The following is a 21,033-nucleotide window of genomic DNA, read 5'->3' on the forward strand; positions in this document are numbered from 1 at the left end:
CAAATGTGATTTTTACCTGAATTATTCTAAATTATCCAAAAATGGGAACTGAAAACCGAATTAAACTCAAATTTTATCAAGTTTCTAATATTGTTATCCGAACCAAAAACCATAATAACCAAAACCAAACTCAATTTCATAAATAACTAAACAGTTTCTACATCTCTTGAATAGACTAACCGAAATCACAACTGAATTTGCACCCAAAAAAAACTAGAGCTAAACCAAAAATTGAACACCCATAGCTAAACATATTAATGAACTGATGGGATAATAAAATTTTCAAAGAAATATAGTCCCGCGCTTTCAAAGCGCGGGTCAAAATCTAGTTTTATCTATTAAAATAGAAGTCATGACTTCTTTCACGTGTGATATTTTTAGTTAGATTATCATTTAGAAACTTTATTAAATGTATTTCCTTAATAATAATATAATATAATATTTATAATTACTTAAATCATAATACCTTTTGATATCTTTTTTATTAAATATAAATATCTATATTTAAAAATTCTAACAAATCTTTTGAAAAAGATTATAACAAGATCTTATCTGTCAAGATTGTACATAAAATGAAAAAAAAAACATATCCTATTTTATCTATTTATAATAAAATCTACCATTTTAAAAGAAAACCATTATATTGAACTAAATATGATAAAATTATTTTAAATTGATTATTTAATATATTTTATTTTAATAAATATAAAACATTTTATGCTAAAATATAATATGTTGGTAAAACAGTTTAACATCAGTAAATTATATAATACATGTATAAAAATTAACTTATCTTAAAATTTTATATATATAGTAATTCATTATCTAAAATGAATAAACATAAAAATTGTTTTTTTTTTGAATTACGGGTCATGTTCATAATAAATTAATTACAAATTAATTTTTAAATATGTTTTCTTTTCGTGCATAAAGTATTTGGTTTTATAATCAAACACAAAATCAATATGTCAAATATATAATAAAAAGCAATATATATATGTGATGATTTGAAATAATTAATTTACAGCAAAAAAATGAAAATTATTGTATTTGAAAAAGTTGCATACACATTCAAATATATAAATAACCTTAAAAATATATACTAATTATATAAACAAATATATATATATATAGACGAAACTAAACTAGTAATAAAACTGATTAAACCATATGATACATGCAAAACTGAAATTAAATCAAAGACATGAATACGAAGTTTCAGATATTTTAAGAAACTTCTATGCAATATTTCCGAAAACTACAGCTGTCGCACTTTTAAATATAAAAAAATGCGTTTGAAACATAAGGGATTACTACTCAGTTTACCATGTCAAATTTGATTTTTCGTTATTTGTAAATATACTAATATTAAACGAAGAAAAACCAAAACATAGGTAGGATTAATTAGAAAGGTAAGGATTAATTAGAAGCACATCATAAAACCGTTGGAGCTAGGTTCGATTGCTGATATAAACAAAATTGATATCATTTGGTGAGACCAAGATGGACCATGTTTCAAATCTCCCTAAAGAACTCAGAAGCGAATTAGTCATCAATATTGTCTTCCTTAAGAGATTAATTGGGCATCGATCCAAATATCTCACAATTGTTAGTGTAAGTTATTTATATACCAAAGATGTGTTATTTTAGTGGTTGATACAAATTAGCTTGATTTCAATGTGCTATTAATTGAATTCTTCAGGCAGATATGAATGATTTATGTCGTGTCATTCTGTTAACGGCAGTTTAATCTCAAATTCACAGAAATATAGAGATCTAACAACCATTTTCGCTTATTTTTCTTGATGTAACTAGGTAAAGAACTCATGCGATATCGCACGAAAACTCATTTTTAGAAAAATAGATATATCATATATTTTATAAAATATATGTTGTACCAAATGCTTTCCAAAAGTACACATGTTATAAATATACAAAGAAAAGCACAAATATAACTAAAAGTCATAAATTTAAAAATTAAATTTAAAAAAAAATGTAAAACAAAAAATATACTCATTGTTTTAAGGGTGGGTCAGAATCTAGTTTTCGATTAATACGGTGTATCACTAAAGTGATGCTTTTTCATTGCATCTTGCCATTTTTCATGTGCTTCTAATATCTTTGAAACACATGCATTTTCTAAAGATACAAACAAAATTTCATTTGTAAGTAGTAAAACTCGTGTGTAATCTTGTAACTGTTTCTCTCTTTCACGACGATCCAAAGAAGAACAGGGAGCACCTCTCATTTGCTCTGACTTTGGGGATACTGCTGGCGTTTACCGTGGCTCCCTTGCCCCTTAATTTTCACTAATTTTAATTTACTTCAATAACTGTGATTGGTGTTTGATCAATTCCATCATACAATTCACTCCTTTTCTCCTCGTATCATTATTGCATCGAACACGTTTTTCAAAATCAATGCTTTCTCTCTTTAACCAGTTGTTGAATTCACAATTTCACGCAGACTCGGTTGCAAATATGAATTTAAGAGTTATCATATCACATCCTTTCAATACAATTGTATATGCAATCTCTGTTGGAGATTCCTTTTTTTATTGAAAGGAAACAGTTACTTTTTCTTATTCCCACAAACACCGAGTCTATTTCTTTCTTTTTTGGGTTTTGTTTCATTATTGTGACATTGTTTGTCTCTCCCTATGGGATTGTTATCTTCTGGCCTTGAAATAGTGTTTATTTAAAAAAAATCGATCTCTTTCTTTTTTTTTTCAATATTTTGTTGCATCTTTTTCATTGTTCACAACTATTATATATATAGAGACCAAAAATTGCAATGGTTAACCACCAAAGATTGCAATGGTTAACAATCAAAAATTGCATTGGTTCATTTAAACAGTTACAAATATTCATCCAAACTATTATAATAATAATTTATTTAAATGATTGCAAATAATTCATTTAAATCGTTCTAATGATTTTTTAAACAATTTTTTAAAAACATTTAGGTTGAAAATAAATAAGTGGAAAATATAAAAAATTTCCAAGTCAAAAGTAGTATTAAACGGAAAAAATAATTTACTGTTATGAAACACACAATCCATAGCAGACGTTAAACACACAATACATATAATACTATTTTTGAAAAACAAGTAGATTAGTGAAAATTTAATTTGAAAAATGCATGGAAGAGACTATTTATAGATTTTTTAAAACCTATTTGAATAGTCACAATCCTTCAATCTGAATAGTCGCATTTTTCTAATACTCACAACTTCTCACTTTTTAAAAGATACTTATAAATAGTCACAACTTTTAGACAATTTTTAGAAGGACACAACCTTACAGCATAGAACTTTTAGAAAAGACACAACTCTCTACACATATTTTTCAAAAGACACAACCTTTCAACATAACTAAAGTTCACAACCTTAGGAATTAATTGGAAAAGACACAACATTACAAAATAGAACTTTTAGAAAAGACACCCTTAAATATAATTGAAAAGACATAAATTAGAAAGATACAATTTTAAAAAGTGAAAACAGTTATAAACGAAAAAGTACCTACCATTAATGGTTATTAATAAACAGTCATAAGTAAATTATAATGAAAAGACATATATGTTGGAATTATTTAAGATTACTAGTAAAGTTGTATACATTTAAATAAAAAAAAATGAAAACATTCCAATAAATGTGAAAAAAAAATTGAGATTAGAAACTATTGAAGAGATACAACCTTTAATCAAAAAACACCTTAATGAACAAACACAACCTTTAACAAAAATTGAGATTCCAAATTTCCTATAAAAGCACACAACCTTTGGAATTAATTGGGATTGCTATTATTAGTAGATTGAACCTGCAGCTATATCTATTCCAACTGATTTTGGGTTAGAAAGAACAAGAAAATTGGACTTCTTCAACAATAATGGGGCATAATAATATTAGAGTATGAAAATTTGATTTTTTTTTTTTGGATTTTTTGAAATAATTTTTACAAAAGGCTAAGCCTAATTAACTTTTTTTGACAAAAACTTATTTTTTTTTTTAACGTGAAGCTTTAAAAATATATTTAGAAACAACATTCTTAACAACAATAACTGAACTCTCCATTAGTTATATTTGAGATTGTGATTTCTCTTTGATGTCTTGAATGAGCATTGTGATATTAGAATGTGAAGATCCTCCTTCTTCCAATAAAGCCTTATTTGCCAAGCCACTAAGTTCTTTGACTCTTCTTCTTCTTTCTTGTGCTTCTTCACTATCACCCATCAGCTCATCCACAGCCTTTCTCACACTTTCTCTACTCACCGTCACTCCAATCTCTTCTTCTTTCCCATATTGCATGGATATCTCTACTCCTATCTTTAATCCTGCTTTTAGTATCTTCACAACTAACATCTCATTGTAGAATTGTTCAGCAAACAAAGGCCATGTCAGTAGTGGAACTCCTGCACTAATTCCTTCTAGGGTCGAGTTCCATCCACAATGAGTCAAGAATCCTCCAATTGATGCATGTGACAGGATGAACACTTGTGGTGCCCAACCATTGATCACAAGTCCTCTATCTTTGATCCTCTCTTCAAATCCACTATCTTCCATCCATTCCCCTAGCCCTCCATATTTTCTCCATTCTCTTATAACCCAAATGAAAGGCTTATTAGATTCCTCAAGGCCTAGACCTAGCTCCTTGAGCTGAGCCAAGGGGAGATTGCATAGACTACCAAGGCAAACGTAGAGCACTGAACCCTTTTCTTGCGAGTCAAGCCAATGAAGGCATTGGTCTTGACCAATGGAAGCCTTGTCTCCTCTCTTAACTTTGTCAAACTCTAAGTTATTGCACAAGGCAACAGGTCCTACACACCATACTTTTCCTCCTCTTGCTTTCTTATATTCTCTTACATAATCAACTTCTAACTCTTCGAAGCTGTTCACAATAACACCATAAGAGTCAATATCACTTTCAATAATCTTGTCAGTACCCTCTTTCATAATTCCTTCAACAGGCTGAAGGACTGAGATCTGAGGTTTAGTGAACTCAAGTCTATCAGGCAACCCATGCAAATCAAAATACTCGTCCTCAGATTCTACAGCTTTCAATATCCCACTTTCTCGAACCACGTGTATGCATGCAAGGCTGAAACAAGAAAATCCATGGAAGAGAAGTTTGGGAATCTTGAGTTTCTTGGCAAGGCTTGACGTGAAAGGAAGGCTCATATCTCCAATGATGCAGCTCGGTCGTGGCTGAACCAGCTTCTCCATAGCCTTTTCGACTTGTTCCTCGAGCGTGTTTGCCGCGTGAAAGAACTTAACCAAATCGCCTGCTGAGTCTAGCATGTCTACACTCTCGCACCCTTCAGGTAGACCAGCTAGTTGAAAGGGAAATTTAATTTCAACGATGTTGATAGTCGAAAAGATAGAGGAAGAAGAGAGTGAGGACTTAATCCTGGCTACGTTTTGAGTAGTTGTGATGATGGTGACAGTCACACCTTGACGCTGGGACAAGAGCTTAGAGATGTCGACCAGTGGGATCATATGGCCTTGAGCCATAAAGGGTATTACAACGAAGTGAACAAGATCATGAGAAGACATTGTGGTAGATCTTACAATTTGAAAGATAAGAAAACTTACGTTTTGGGATTGAATATAAGGTAATTTGTTTAACAAATGATATATGTAAATGTATAGCTACGTGGATAGAGTTTATATACACCATTTGTTTTGACCGGTCTTGAGAGCCGACGTTAAAATATTAGAATTTACTTTTCCAATAAAACTTCGAATTGAATTTTGCTTCCTGCTGTAAGAAAAAAAATCAACAAACAGTCGTATATATGTGACAGTGTTTTATAAAATATCATATCCATCTGGAAAGTATATAGACGTATCGTTATTTAAATCGAATCATAACATGGCTCGTCCTTCTCTTGAATAAGCATATCATGAAATGGGACCAAGAAGACAATACTTAGTTTAATTACAAAAGTCGCGGGTCAAATAAAGTCTGCTAAACTATACTATTGAAGAAAATTAATTAGTGTTATCACTTATCACAATCAACCATCGTTAACTTTACTAGATCGTTTGTCCGCGCTACGCGCGGAAAATTGCTTGTAGACATTTAACTATTGATTTTTGTGTGAATATCAAATTTTATAGAATAAACATGTTTATAAACTATTAAGAATATAGAATATGGTATAAAAGGATGGAGATTATCTGATTTATGTTATTTCAGTGTTGTATATAATTTTATTAGTTTTATCTACTCACATTTTTGTAATAGATTTGTTTTATTAGTTTGGCAAATTAGCAAGACTGACTTATGAATATATAGATAAGTTGGAAGATGATGGAAAGTTCTTCTTAGTTTTGTTTTCTTGATGATAATCTTTTTATTTGTTATTAAAAGTTGTTCTTTAAACTCATGCATTGAACTTGACACTTGTTATTTTTTGTATGTGCCAAGAAAATTTGAAACCAAGAAAATAAAATCTTCTTAAATAATCCACAACCGACCTTAAGAAATATGAGAAGTTCATAGAAGAAACTTATGATGAACATGCGAAGATACCATGAAGGAGACAGAATAGTATGATCGATTCCTGAAAGTGATTTTTTGCAATTATTTGAGAAATTCTACAAACCTCAATCGAAGGTCCACTCTTTGTCATCAACTTCGGCATCTCAATCAGTGGAGGAGCAGCACCGAGTCTTCAAACAGAAAGGAAGATGAATGAGTTAGTCATTTGTCAGAAAGTAAACTTACTGCGTGATTGATTCAAAAGATGGTTTTCAGAGGAGGAAGGCTAACCTTATATACTTACACCGCCTCGCATTCAAGACTACATCTGGTTGATTTAATTAACTGGAAGTGTTTCGGTGATGAAGATCAGATGTCGCAATCGAGCAAAAATAGGAGATGAACCCTACGGCGTAAAGAGAAGATTGGGGTCGACTCTATCGGGCCGGTCGGGTGGTCTCTTCATCCTAAGACCCAAACACATAGTAAAACCGGCAACAATTAGAATTTTAAATTAAATGAAACGATGAGTTTTGTGTTTGTGGGATAGGGATGGTCGCGCACTGAGAAGTCTAATTATTGACTTGCCAGCTTTAGAATGAGAGAGTTCTCTTTTTTTATAATGGTTTTTAGGATAGTCGGACAGAAGTTTTAATATATTGTTTTTAGTTTAACATTTTAGTTTCGAATAGTTGATATATAATTTGTAAAACATAATTGTATGTTTTTTTTTCTTATATACGCTATTAATATTAAAAACATAAACCTTTTTATTTTTATGTAGGAGTGTACTTACATTTTTATTTGATTTCTTTTCATTCTTATCAATTACTCTATTTATTACTGAAATTATTTATTTTAGAATTATATTATGAATTATTTACTAAATGTATGATTTGTTTGCTAAATTTTTGTTGGAATTTCAAACTTATTTAACAACGAAAAAGACATTCAGATATATTGGGAGTGTTTAAAGGAAACTTGGAGCAGGAGGAAGCCTGTAAGAAACTACAAACCACCAATTGACTAAACTTTTGGCTAAGCTCAAGTTATCTTATGCATTTTCAGAATTTTTTTTTTTTTTTTATGTCTTGTTATTAAACTAATCTTTGTGAATCTTTAATTTGATTATGGAGTAACCATTGGTTGTGGGTTTTTACCATTTTTTATGATCTGAACATAAGTTTGGTGGTTATTTTAACATTCTTGCTTTATGAATTTTCTATTTATTTTGTAAAATTTATGTATTTGAGATTAAATTATGTACTTTAACTACATTATTAATTGTTAACAAAAAAAAGATAAAAATTTTGATTGGATTCAAAGTTAAATAGTGATTGAAAAATTTCAAAAATAATTGTAATTTTTGTATTTGGACCTTTCCTTGATGTGTTGATGTGTCTGCAACAAACACATTTGATTCGGTTTTGGTTTCAATATTTTTAGTCCGTATGGTTTGGTTCTTCAATTCTAGATAAATAAACTTATGCCTAATTTTATGTGTGCGGAGACTGATTGGTGGTTTTCCTAATCTTATAAGCCGTTTGTTTTTTTATCGGGAGCATAAGACAAAGAGCTTTGTAATACGGTTAATTTATAAGCCGTTCCGTTGACCAAAAAACATTTAATCTCTAGAGCATAATACAAAGAGCTTTGTAGTACTGGTTAATGGCACGTCGATTTCATTGGTGATGCTTGAAGTCTACTGAACATCTCCTTCCTATTAACATGTTTTGTTGCCTGGTGGAACTGACGTCATAACTTTACAAAAAAGTATAAAGCGACAACGAAAAAAAACTCATTATGCCAAGTAAAAGTTTTGACTTGTCATCATGCATTACTTTACGCACACAATTATACGGCTAACATGTTAAGAGAAGAAAGATAATGATATCAAAAATAATCTTTGCAGCATTGTAGATTATACTGCCAAACTTCAGATTTCGTGTCCTTCTTTGTGATTCATCTCTTGCTGATATCTTGATGAAGACCTTGCACAGAGGTGTGACAGTGTCTGATTGGTCCTAAAAACCAAGCTTAATGCAGACCCTTACCATTCAAACGGCAAACTCCAAATTCAATTTACCTTTATAATATGAACAATTGAAAAAAATAAATCACAAAGGTCATAGATTAAGCTTATGAACACAGAGGAAGATGATATTGACCAAGTGTAAACCAAAAAGTAACCAACTAAATGCTTAAATCATCAAAACACCTATGAGAAAGATGTTGTAAGTATAATTCATTGATATATAAAATCAAATTGTATTAAAAACTTCTTGATCATTAGACAGGGAGTAAGAAAAAAAATCAGAACTTTTGATGTAAGGAATCAGACCTGCAATAGCTAAGGGCTCCAAGCAAGCATTGTGACTGGCTACTGATGTCCAAGTTGTCAAGATTGATGTCGAATCTTTGAATAATGCTTTTTTGAGTTTGTTATACGTTACACTAAGAATCTCTTCTTTGGAAAGCTTTTCCGCAATTCAACCTCAAGTGAAACATATGTCATCGATTTTCTCATGAAAAACCATCCAAAAATCAAAAGACTATCATCTTCTTCCTCTTTTAAGAACACTGTAGACTCTGTCCTGCCTGCCACTCACGGACTCAGGTGTTCCTTCTCCACTCAAAAGCCCTTTTCGCCTTGTCTCCATATCTTTCCCTAAAATCTTTGCTGTAGAGCTTCCGCTTCTTCCAGGTAACCTACGCACACATAAAAAAACATAAATCTCTCAAAAGAAGAAAATCATGACCAGTATTACAACGGTGAAAAATGTTTAAGAAAACATCTAAGTCTCAATTGTCATTATCACAGGTGTGCCATGGTCTGTTGGGGTTGGAGTAATTAATGAAGATTTCAAGTTTCATTCACAGACCCACCTTTCAACTTCCTTCTCTTTCCATCAAAATCAGTAGCAAAAAAAATATAAAACTAAAGAACTAAACCGGTTAAATAATATGATAATGGACAAAAGGGGGAGTTAAATAAGACCTGAGAATTTAGTAAGAGCATATCCACTCCCATAAGTTCTCTACCACGGTGGAAAATCCTGGACTCCCAGAAACGAAGCAATCCGTCTTCAACAGAAGAGGAAGAGTGTCCCGTCTGCAAATCGGAGAAGGAATTAGCCATATCTCACAGATTTAGTTTACTGGTTAGCTTAGAAGAATGAGAGGATGATTCTCAAAATAGAAAAATCATACCTTTTTATAGATGAACCTCCACCGCCTTACAGAAACAGAAATTGCATTAAATAGAGATAGTGTGCAAGAGATTAACGGAGGGTTTTAATATTATTTCCGGTTACTGGTTTCGTTTTGGCATCTAACGAAGAAGATGAAAGAGCGATCGAGAACACCTAAGAAATATCAGTTCTGGAGAAGGGAAGAAGAAGAACAGTTAACCCTAATTGAAACGCAACACTTCATCAACGTATAATAAGAAAGGGCATGGATACATCTTGAAGACCAACCCAACTTAACGAAGCCCAAAAACATATGTGAGTGATGCGCAGGAGGGACTGAGCTGACGTGGTTGAATGCTGTATTATTACTGGTGAATTTTTCAATCCGACGTGGACCCCCTCAGAGGGCTTTATATCTGGCTTTTAGTATAGTTTAGATTCAACATGAGAGATTTCTTCGGTTGTGTTCAATTTATTTGGCAAAACTAATTTTATAGTTGCCTTTTTTAATAAACTAGCTTTGCTCTAACTTTACTCAGCTAGGAGCCTAGGATATTGCAGCCACAGTTACTTTTTACAAAATACCAGAAAAACAAAAGAAAAGATATTTACTATTGAAAATAAGGTCACTCTTCAGTTTACAAAAAAAAATAAGGTCACTCTTTAGAAACAATGCAGCTAGTAGGCACGTGTCAGTGTTTAGATCACAAAATTGTGTTTTGACAATTCTAAAGCGCCGACGAAAGCATAGTTAAGATTTAAGATAACTCAAAGCATCTCATTAGTTTAGTCTTACGAGTGCATTAGTTTCATCATCTTTTTTTTTCCTGTAAATTCTAGCCATGATAAAGGTGTCAGAAAAGTGTAAAAGCTACGTACATATAAGTTCATCTGCTGCATAGATATTGTTTTGGTAAAAATCTGCTACATAGATGATATAACCAAAAAGAAAACAATTTACTGAATGCATCTTAATCATCTATTATAACCAAAAAAATCACTAAAAATCATATATATATATATAATGTTTTCTGGATTTGCAGAGAGGCTCTGAGTCTAGAGATAAGACTATTTCCAATATTTACTCTATTTTTTTTTTAAAATATAGTAATTATATATATATATATATATATATAAATATGTTCGCATCACTCCTGCTTTACCACTTCATAAAGTTAGTTCCTGACAGGTCGACACGTGTCCGGGTTGGATGATACTCACTGTTTCATTTAATCACAATTATTAATGGATTTTTCTCTTTTTGTTAATAAATATTTCAGACCAGTGTTTTGGACTTAACATAATTGGGTTTTTGGGCGGTAAGGTAACACATGAGAAGGTCCCACATGAGACGGCTTCTTCTCCAAAAATAATGTCGACAAACGAAAGACAAATCTGCTGCGTTTTAACAACTCTGGTTAAAACCTATAGCCAATGAAGATTTGCTGCACCGGCCACGCTGAATTCCGATCAAGGTCAGTTGGAAGGCATCGTATTTGGCTGTTCGATTCCACTTCTTCTACCCTTGGTTGAATTTTGGAACCGTTATGGAAGTCGGTTGGATTCATGTATCCTCATTGACTATCACATTAAATCATTCAATGAACCCCCTCATTAAAACATTTTAACTCAAATATAACTAATCTTAACATAAATAATCCTTCGACACTCTAAAATTCTCAAAACCCATAAACATTATTATATACTTCTCTTAACAAAATTTTACAAAACATACATATAAAGGGAATATACAATTACATCACAAAAAAAAGCATGAATTACTTTAGGAATGACTTCAAATTTTGAATCATATTCGCAAAAAAAAACCTTAAATAAGTTAGTTTAATTAAGAATATTATAAAACAAAACATTTGAATTAAAATAAATATTAAAAATATAATATTATTTATCAGAAAATAGTGAAATTTATTGTCATTATAATTCAAAACAAAAAAAAAATTATAATGATCTCATAAGTCTTTCATTATTTTTTCGTTTATAATATTTTTTAATCTATCATAATTTTAAATTACTTCATAAATTATTATAAAATCACTTTTATTATAACTTTTCGTCCGTATTATAAAATCACTTTTTATTATAACTTTTCGTCCGTAGGGCGGGCCGACCCTAGTATAATATAGTTGGTTGTTGCTTCAGTGGTATTCTATTTCGAATGAAAAATAAAGTGATGACAAAAAAAAAGACTATATATATAGTATTGACATCTCCAATTTCATTCTATTTTATACTTTAAAATAGAGTTTAAAGTAAAAATGCTTCTATGACACTCTATTTTTACTTTATAATACAGTAAAAATGGGTTTACTCTATATATATATAATAAGTTGTTTTTCTTTTGTTCCATCACTCTATTTTTCACTATAAAATAGAATACCATTAAAATATATCACAATTCTATTATGTAATTATTCTATTTTAGAATGAAAAATATGGTGAACCATTAGAGATGGTATAGACCCTAATCTTTGCTATATTATAGAATAGAAATTTAAATATTATTGAAATATTTTTACTCTAAACTCTATTTAAAAATAGAAAATAGAGTGAGGTTGGAGATATTCGAAAAGATTCTCTTATGCCGGTGCTTCTCGGTTTCTCTCAGTAAGAAAGATTATTAATAATGTTTTCATAACCAAATATATATCTTTTTTCTCTTTGTTAATTTAAAGATGTGAGTAAAATTTATTTAAATAGTCTCGACATGCCAGTTCATGTTTCATTATATACATACACTCAGAAGCGTGAACCCTTTTCAAAATGTATGATTGATACGAGTTTACATAATAAAACAGATCCAATATAAACCTGATGCATGGTGTCCTAATGTTTAGTATTAAAAGTTGGTTTTATTGTATTAAAAATCCAATCCCTTTTGAAAAGGATGTTTTACAATGTAAAGGTATTATTAACTGTCTAATCCTGGGCCTATGGATATGAACAGACCTTGATTCCAACTTTGAGGTTAAGCAGATAGTACATTCAAACACACATTTTAAAAATATTAATAAGACGTAACACACAATCTAACTAGTGACTCAATCAGACCCTTTACACAACAGAACAAAGGTTGTCCCTTATTTACTAACAAAGACCAAGAACTATCAACAATGCTGATATTCGATTAAGTAATGGCCATGATGGTCTAGTAATCTTGATAACCATGCCGATTCCAGAACTTAAGTTACAGGCTTGTGAGTGATCCTCTTACTGTGAACAGCTTCCAAATCACCACATCACCCCATGAGCCTCTTCTTGCCTGCATCAAATTGAAGAAACAGAGCTTAGAAAACAACTATGACCACAGTAACTACACAGCTTTTTTTTTTAAAGGATACCTGAACTCTCGCAAGTGGAAATCATCTGTTTCTCAAGTTCACGAACCGCATCAAATATCCCATGAGCAGCATAAGTCTTCACCATAGTCGCAAAAGTAATCTTATCAGGCTTACATTTTCTCTCTTCCATCTGTATATACAACTCCTTCATCGTAGCCAGATCACCAGCCTCACCATACGCATTGATTATACAATTGAAGAACACCGTATCCAGCACCACATCCGAATTCACAACCTGCCTCAAAACCGAATCTATCTTACCCACAAGACCAGCTTTGCTATACGCGTCAACAAGCGAACAGTAAGTGATGGAGTTAGGCTTCACTCCTCGATACTTCATCTTCCTGAACACCTCCTCCATCTTCTCGATCCTCCCCGCTTTCCCAAACGTCTCGATCACAATGTTGTAAGTGACAACCGTCGGCGAGAAGAATCTTTTCTCCATGTAATCCATCACCGAGCTCATCTTCTTATACATCCCAGCTTTACCAAAGGACAGGATCAGTACGTTGAACGTGGTGATGTCTGGCTCCACTCCCATAAGCTGGAACCGGTTATACCAGCTCTCCATCTTCCTAATGTTTCCACCGTTTCCATAAGAACCAATGATTGAATTAAACGTGAAAACATCTGGAAGTGAATCCTCATCCTCGATCATATCAGCCAAAACGTTCTCCATCTCCTCAAACAAGCCTGCTTTACCATACCCGTCGAGGATAGTGTTGTAAGTCACCGTGCTGCACCTGACTCCAAGGTACGACATCTCGAGGAGGACGCGGTTGACTAGATCGAACCGAGCGAGCTTGCAGCAGCAGCTGATGAAAACGGTGAAAGTGAAGACGTCCGGGGTGCAGTCGCTAACTGATTTCATGTATTCGAGAGTTGCAAAGGCCTTTTCTAGAAGAGAGCATTTGCCGTAGACGGAGATAAGAGACGTGTAGACGTCGATGGTGGGTTTTAGTCCTTCGGACAGCATTAGTTCGAAGAGTAAGCTGGCTTGCTCTGGCTGTTTACAGTTTCCAAGGAGTTTTAAGAGCTTTGTGTAGGTTTTGCATCTTGGTTCGTACCAATGCTGCTTTCTGAGAAGACTGAATATCTATAAAAAAAAACAGAGAAACAAGAAAATGAATCTCATGGAATCTCAACAGCCAATTGTAACCACAGAGATGTACCTTGAGAGCAGACTGCCATCGATTCTCTTTGATGGCATCATCAAGTGCTTCGAGAACAGCTTTTGGCCATAAAGTGTTGTACTTTTCGGAGTTGGCTTTCCTCTCGATGCTCTTAACAGCAGCGTCTGTTCTAAGAATCCGAGATAATTCTCTCTTGGGATCTACTTGGTGTCTTGTTGATATTAAGCCAGATGTCTTTTTATCTTTACGTTCTTTGGGGCTTTTCGTCGAGCACGTTGTGGGCATCGCTGAAACAGAGGCTACACGCCTAAAAAAAACAGAGGATGATGATATAAGTTGCTGAAAATAAAGCTAGTGCAAGTGTGAAATACCCAATGAAACGTAAAATCATAAACAGCAAGAAGAGGTATGAGAATGTTACCGAGAAAAGCAGTGAATCGTTTGTATAATTTCATTGGCGGAAAGAGAAGAAGAACCTTGAACAGGTTGTTGTATCAATGCCATCAAAAGATTGGGAGACGAGAAGACTCCAATGTTCCTGCGTAGACGAAACTCTAGAAGACAGAGTTGCTCTGCTTCATCTTTTTGTATCTTCGGTTTGATTTCGAGTTGAAACCTTCGGTTTTAAAATCTTGGTTTTGTAATAGGACCGGAAACTATCATTTTGATGTGGTTTTGTCTTACTTGGGATTCCGGTTTACTATCAACGGTTTGATCGGTTTGTGAAAAGACAAACTAACCAAATGGATTTTCGGTTCTATTTGTTAACCAAAGCTTAGAGACACACTTTGGTGACACTGTGATGCGAACCGGAATTTAGGAATATGACTAGACCGGTTTTAGAAATTTAGAAAGTTTATCCGAATCACCAACTAGTAGGATACGAGTGGCAGTGCTTTGACAATGACACAAATCACAAGGTGAACAAGGACAAGAGAATTGGGACATGCAAGAAAAAAAAGGTTATCCTTGTCACCTAAGAATGACACGTGGACGGTGATGGTTTGCGTGGACAAGCTGAATAGCTCATCTCCACCAAACTCCGACGTGAATGAAAAAAAGTCAGAGAGACATCAATGTCCACCGGCCAAAAGTCAGATCACAAAACGAAGACTTAAAAAGAGGAGAAAATCACTACTACTTCTGTGACGTTCTCAAGTATAAAACCAAGACGAAAAAAGAGGAGAAAATCACTACTACTTCTGTGACTGTAACGTTCTCAAGTATAAAACCAAGACGAAACAAACTTGTTCCAACAGTCTTCTTCTTCTTGAGTTTGAGTTTAATTTTACTAATAGAGAGATGGAGATGGAATTTAAGGAGTTGAAGGAAGCAATAGATCAAGTAGAGCTAGTTGATGCTCACGCTCACAACATTGTCTCTCTCGAATCTTCCTTCCCCTTCATCGGAACTTTCTCCGAGGCCACCGGAGACGCCTTATCCTTCGCTCCACACTCTCTCTCCTTCAAGGTATACCAAGTGTCTCATGTCATGTTTGTTTATCGATCGATCACACTCCCTCTAGCTCTTAGTCTTGATTTAGCTCTCTAAACGGAATCGTTTTGTGTGTGATTAGTTTCTTAATGACTTTGTTAATGGGCTTTCTTGTTAGTCCATCATTTTAATGAATTGCTTACTACGTTACTTGGATTCATAAAAATAAGCTGACTTACTCATGTGTATAAATGTTTTGGTTACAGAGGAATCTGCGGGAGATTGCTCAACTCTATGGCACTGAAGTGTCTTTGGAAGCGATTGAGAAACATCGCCAAGCCTCTGGTTTGCATTCTTTCACTTCCAAGTGTTTCAAAGAAGCTGGAATCTCTGCTCTGCTCATCGATGATGGATTGAAGCTTGACAAGAAGCATGACATCGAGTGGCACAGAGACTATGTTCCATTTGTTGGTCGAGTGTTGCGAGTCGAAACTCTTGCAGAGCAAATCCTCGACGAGGAGATCAGTTCTTCTTGGACTCTTGATTCGTTCACTAAAGCCTTTGTTGAAAGATTAACTTCATATCCTTTTAGCTGGTCTTTTCATGGTTTATAAAATATTAATACACTTGTGATGTTGGTTTTACCTTGACGTTTGGATGGGTCACGCTTGTTCCAGAGATTGTTGCTTTGAAAACTGTTGCAGCTTACCGTAGCGGTTTGGATATTAATACTCATGTGAGCAAAGAAGCTGCTGAGAATGGCCTTGTTGAAGTCTTGCAAGGTAAGGTTGATATGTATTATGGTCTTGTAGTATGTCTTTAAAGATCGTCAATACTTATTATCTTCTTTGTGCAGCTGGAAAGCCTGTCCGAATTGGAAACAAAAGCTTGATTGATTACATTGTTACACTTAGTTTGGAGATAGCTGAACGTCACGGCTTGCCTTTGCAGATTCACACAGGGTATGTAGACTTCTTGAGGATCTTTAATGTTTTTGTGTGTTGATGTTAATAAAGTTTGACTTTGCATTATACAAAACTGAATCTTTGTTCTGCATGAACCAGTTTTGGCGACAGGGATTTAGACTTGCGGTTGGCAAATCCTCTTCACCTTAGAACCCTCCTTGAGGACAAAAGATTTGCAAAGTGTCGTATAGTTCTTCTTCATGCGTCTTATCCATTCTCAAAGGAGGCATCATATTTGTCTTCAGTTTATTCTCAGGTTTTGCTTCATGAACACTTCACTTATCTGTGAAACTATGCGATAACTTTTGCTTACTCTTTGATGGATCTTTTTGTTTCTTTAGGTTTATCTTGATTTTGGGTTAGCGGTTCCAAAGCTTAGTGTCCACGGTATGGTGTCTTCAGTTAAGGAGCTTCTTGACTTGGCCCCAACAAAGAAGGTTAAATACACCCAAGAAAACAAAATAAACATTATTTTTTGTTATTCATGTGTGACATGAAAAGCTAAACTATAAGAGATACTGCAGGTGATGTTCAGTACTGATGGATATGCATCTCCTGAGACCTACTATTTAGGTAAAAGTTCGAGTTGCTACCTCTTTTTTTTATAAGTTTTGAAACTAGAAATCTCCTCGGTTCATTCTTGAACTAAGTTTTTTGCTTTTACAGGTGCAAAGAAAGCACGAGAGGTCATCTACTTAGTTCTGCGTGATGCATGCGCCAGTGGTGATCTCTCACTCATGGAAGCTATTGATGCAGCTAAAGACATTTTCTCACGGAATTCAATTGCATTTTATAAGCTTAATCTAGATGTTAACTCCTCTAGTCCCCAAAGAAGAATCTCGCTTGCACCACAGATGAAGGAGCCTGATGTTGAAGAAGATAGTAGTTCTTTTGTGCGCATTATTTGGGTGGATACATCTGGACAACAAAGATGCCGTGTGAGTGTTTCTTAATTCATCTCGACTTTTTTTTTCTTTATAACTACATGACCTTGACTATAGTTATGTTTGTTGTACAGGCCGTTCAAGCGAATCGTTTTAACAAAAGTGTGAAGAAGAGTGGTATTGGTCTGACTCATGCATCAATGGGAATGTCTTCATTTACTGATGGACCAGCAGAAGAGTCTAAATTGACTGGTGTGGGTGAGATTAGATTGGTTCCAGATCTATCAACCAAGCGGACAATACCATGGTACCTTGCTCGTGTTCATTCTCGTTGCATTTAACATCTTTTTCCTTCCTTCTTTATTACATTTGATCATATCATGTTTATTACCGTCAGGACAAAGCAAGAGAGCATGGTTTTAGCTGACATGCTCCTAAAGCCTGGTGAAGCATGGGAGTATTGTCCAAGAGAGACCTTAAGAAGAGTCGCAAAAGTTCTTAAAGATGAATTTGACTTGGTAAAAATCTCCTTTTATACCCCCACTCTACCCCCTCTGTGGTTATTTTATGTAGCTTGAACACCAAGTTTCTTTGGCCTTTTAGGTAATGAATGCTGGTTTTGAGAATGAGTTTTATCTACTCAAGAATATTGTGAGGTATGTGACTATAAGTTTCTTGAATCTTGGTTTCTTTGTTTAATCCAATCATTTTCATGAACCTTGCCAAACACTTTTTAAAGGGAAGGGAAAGAAGAGTATGTTCCTTTTGACTTTGGTCCTTACTGTTCCACATCCTCATACGATGCTGCTTCTCCACTTTTCCATGAAATTGTACCAGCGCTCGAATCCTTGAACATCACTGTTGAACAGGTTAAAAACATTTTTTTTTAAAATTGAATGCTGATCAGCCATAGATTGCAACTAATAACTATATATCATCTGTTCTTGACATGTATATCTGTTGTCATAGTTTCATGCGGAATCTGGGAAAGGTCAGTTTGAAGTATCTCTAGGTTACACCGTCGCATCCCATGCAGCCGACAACTTGGTATACACACGTGAAGTTATAAGATCGGTCGCAAGGAAACATGGGTTGCTAGCAACCTTTGTTCCAAAGTATGTCAGTCTCTTCCCCACTGAACTATAAACTTTAACCACTGATTTTTTTTAAAAGAATGCATTTGTGTGTGTGCTTTCTCCAGGTATGATTTGTGTGACATTGGTTCTGGATCACATGTGCATTTAAGTCTATCGAAAAACGGTGAAAATGTCTTCCCAGCATCTGATAAATCATCTGCTCATGGAATGTCTTCCACCGGAGAAGAGTTCATGGCTGGGGTTTTGTTTCACCTTCCTTCAATCTTAGCAGTTATAGCTCCACTCCCAAACAGGTAAGCAAAAACGTATTTTCTCGAATGGTTTTGTTTTGTTGTGAACAAACTCAAGAAAAAGAAACTGGATTAAAGCAAATGCCCAGTTAAAAGATTTAATTAACCCAAATAAATGTGTTTTTTTTACTGGTGCACCGTGATATCATTTCAGAACCATCGAGTTTCTTCAGTCAGTTGTTTCATATTAAGTTTCACTTTGTAATAATCTTCAGCTATGACCGAATCCAACCTAACACATGGAGTGGAGCATTCCAATGTTGGGGCAAGGAGAACAGAGAGGCGGCTATACGAACAGCCTCTCCACCCGGAGCTCCTGATGGTTTAGTTACTAATTTTGAGATCAAAACTTGTGATGGCGCTGCAAATCCTCACCTTAGTTTGGCCATTATAATGGCTGCTGGAATTGATGGTCTCCGGCGTCACCTTCAACTTCCTGAGCCAATAGGTAATAAGAACTTTCTGTCATTCATTCTCATATTTTTTTGAGGGTTATTTTAGTCTTAAGAAATCGTTTCTGATAGTATTTTTGCGCAATATATATATATATGTTATGAAGTGCATCTTACATGTCACCATTTTTGTTTGATGAAACATCAGATACAAATCCGGCTGATGTGGCTGCGACACTGAAGAGACTTCCTGAATCGCTCTCAGAAGCTGTTGAAGCTCTGGAGAAAGACCAAGTCCTCCACGAGTTGCTCGGACAAAAGCTTTTAGTTGCCATAACAGGAGTTCGTAAGGTATGTCGTTTTAGTTCCAACTTTTCAATAGATTTGCTATGGTAACGAAGTACGTAAGCATTAATCTATGTTTTTGTCTCCTATTTTTAACAGTCTGAGGTCGAGTATTATTCGAAGAACCCTGATGCATGCAAGCAACTCATTCACCGATACTAATCCTTCTCTCTTGAGATTTAAGATGGTGATTACTCGATCATGTGGCTTTTATTCCTTGTTGAGTTTATATTTTCAGATCAGTCAAGAATAATCATTGGACATTAGTGGGCCAATGGAACTGTCTTTCTAGGACAATAATGGACCCATGGAACTGTATTTCTATCGTTGTTACCAGTTAGCACTTTTTCACGGATTGAAAATGTATGGAAGTTTCCTTAATTCTATAATATTTTATGGGTCGGATTTACAAATTTTACAAACTGAGGTTACAATATTGAATATATATCTTTCTCGATAGGAGCAGATGCAAACGTGACATAAAGATGTATGTGGGTTAGGAAAAAAAAAAACTAAATTTCATATTTCGAGACGCGTGCTTAAACTCTTTTCTTACTTTTTCGTCCCAAGCTTTCAAAAGTCTCACGTTCTGCTCCTCTGTTTATGTTTAATAGTTTTTTCGTATCTTATATTTTCTTTCTTTAAAATCTTCTCTAGTTTCTCAGTACAAACCGTATCTGTTGAGTTTGCTTATCAACCCTTTACTCATTTTTCTCTATTTACTTATATAAAATCATATAATATTTTAATTTGTATAGCTCCTCAAAAATATCAGTAAAAGGTCTAGAAATTTATAAATATGTAAAAGTGAGATATGTATGTTTCACTTGTTAATGCTCAAACAAGTGGACGAACTAAATCTATCCTCATGTGAGTTGTATCTGACTGGGGACGAGAACATAGTAATAAGTCCAAATGTTTTTCTTCCAAACTTCATGATCTATTCACACGGACAAAATAGTTTCGGAGCTTTCCATGCTTCTCTTTGCAAAGTGATCAGCAAAAACATTGAATACAAAATAACTTAATTTTTTAAAAGAGCATCAAATATCGTAAAGAAAATAAGTCAGTGTAAAATCAAACTGTTCACAAAAAGCCAATGCAAGGTTTTTGGAAATGATTCTTGTTGTCGCATGTACGCTATGGTAGCGTACTGGATTTTTATTTACAAAATGTAATATATTTAAGCAAATCGAATGTAGTTTATATATTGGATCCAAAATATACATGTTGCCCTATTGAAATTAGTAATCTATATCAGTCCTGATCTATATAATATATACACAGATGAGTTTGTTGTTGACAATTTGTAGATTTGGTACTAAGAAATGTTAAACTGTATTTCGTTAATGAACCTTCTTTTATTAATCTGGATCTTCTTATAAGTGCCATCGTTTTAGCTAACAATTTGAGTTTAACGATGAAAGCTTATTAAATAATACGTGAACTGAATCACAG

At 33.9% G+C, this 21,033-nt stretch overlaps 3 protein-coding genes across 3 annotated transcripts; 1 reads left to right on the plus strand and 2 right to left on the minus strand.

Moving 5' to 3' along the window:
- Positions 1 to 891: 891 nt before the first annotated feature.
- On the minus strand, positions 892 to 11,773 carry LOC106380042 (UDP-glycosyltransferase 73C7-like). Its single transcript, XM_048741099.1, has 3 exons — positions 9,696 to 11,773; positions 9,484 to 9,597; positions 892 to 9,194 (listed from the first exon to the last, which is right to left on the minus strand). Exon 3 carries the CDS (start codon positions 5,552 to 5,554, stop codon positions 4,079 to 4,081), a length of 1,476 nt encoding a protein of 491 aa, XP_048597056.1. The 5' UTR covers positions 5,555 to 9,194; positions 9,484 to 9,597; positions 9,696 to 11,773; the 3' UTR covers positions 892 to 4,078.
- An 857-nt stretch (positions 11,774 to 12,630) lies between these two features.
- LOC106382586 (pentatricopeptide repeat-containing protein At3g53170) lies at positions 12,631 to 14,817 on the minus strand. Its single transcript, XM_013822619.3, has 4 exons — positions 14,590 to 14,817; positions 14,208 to 14,475; positions 13,036 to 14,131; positions 12,631 to 12,956 (listed from the first exon to the last, which is right to left on the minus strand). The coding sequence occupies exons 1-4, from the start codon at positions 14,670 to 14,672 to the stop codon at positions 12,934 to 12,936; spliced, it is 1,470 nt and encodes a 489-aa protein (XP_013678073.1). The 5' UTR covers positions 14,673 to 14,817; the 3' UTR covers positions 12,631 to 12,933.
- A 439-nt stretch (positions 14,818 to 15,256) lies between these two features.
- On the plus strand, positions 15,257 to 19,988 carry LOC106382585 (protein fluG). Its single transcript, XM_013822618.3, has 17 exons — positions 15,257 to 15,638; positions 15,869 to 16,182; positions 16,269 to 16,384; positions 16,459 to 16,564; positions 16,667 to 16,823; positions 16,909 to 17,004; positions 17,092 to 17,140; positions 17,234 to 17,505; positions 17,586 to 17,758; positions 17,849 to 17,969; positions 18,055 to 18,107; positions 18,191 to 18,320; positions 18,421 to 18,566; positions 18,653 to 18,841; positions 19,054 to 19,286; positions 19,439 to 19,581; positions 19,675 to 19,988. The coding sequence occupies exons 1-17, from the start codon at positions 15,471 to 15,473 to the stop codon at positions 19,735 to 19,737; spliced, it is 2,529 nt and encodes an 842-aa protein (XP_013678072.1). The 5' UTR covers positions 15,257 to 15,470; the 3' UTR covers positions 19,738 to 19,988.
- The last annotated feature ends 1,045 nt before the right edge of the window (positions 19,989 to 21,033 follow it).

Source organism: Brassica napus, chromosome A9, assembly GCF_020379485.1.
Source record: "Brassica napus cultivar Da-Ae chromosome A9, Da-Ae, whole genome shotgun sequence".
Classification (NCBI taxonomy): domain Eukaryota; kingdom Viridiplantae; phylum Streptophyta; class Magnoliopsida; order Brassicales; family Brassicaceae; genus Brassica; species Brassica napus.

Coding starts and splice junctions, on each gene's coding strand:
- LOC106380042 (XM_048741099.1), bottom strand. CDS start 5,554: ATGTCTTCTCATGATCTTGTTCACTTCGTTGTAATACCCTTTATGGCT.
- LOC106382586 (XM_013822619.3), bottom strand. CDS start 14,672: ATGGCATTGATACAACAACCTGTTCAAGGTTCTTCTTCTCTTTCCGCC. Junction 14,476..14,589: donor ACGATTCACTGCTTTTCTCG/GTAACATTCTCA, acceptor TGTTTTTTTTAG/GCGTGTAGCCTCTGTTTCAG. Junction 14,132..14,207: donor GATGGCAGTCTGCTCTCAAG/GTACATCTCTGT, acceptor TTTTTTTTATAG/ATATTCAGTCTTCTCAGAAA.
- LOC106382585 (XM_013822618.3), top strand. CDS start 15,471: ATGGAGATGGAATTTAAGGAGTTGAAGGAAGCAATAGATCAAGTAGAG. Junction 16,183..16,268: donor TTTGTTGAAAGATTAACTTC/ATATCCTTTTAG, acceptor TGGATGGGTCAC/GCTTGTTCCAGAGATTGTTG. Junction 19,582..19,674: donor CCATAACAGGAGTTCGTAAG/GTATGTCGTTTT, acceptor TATTTTTAACAG/TCTGAGGTCGAGTATTATTC.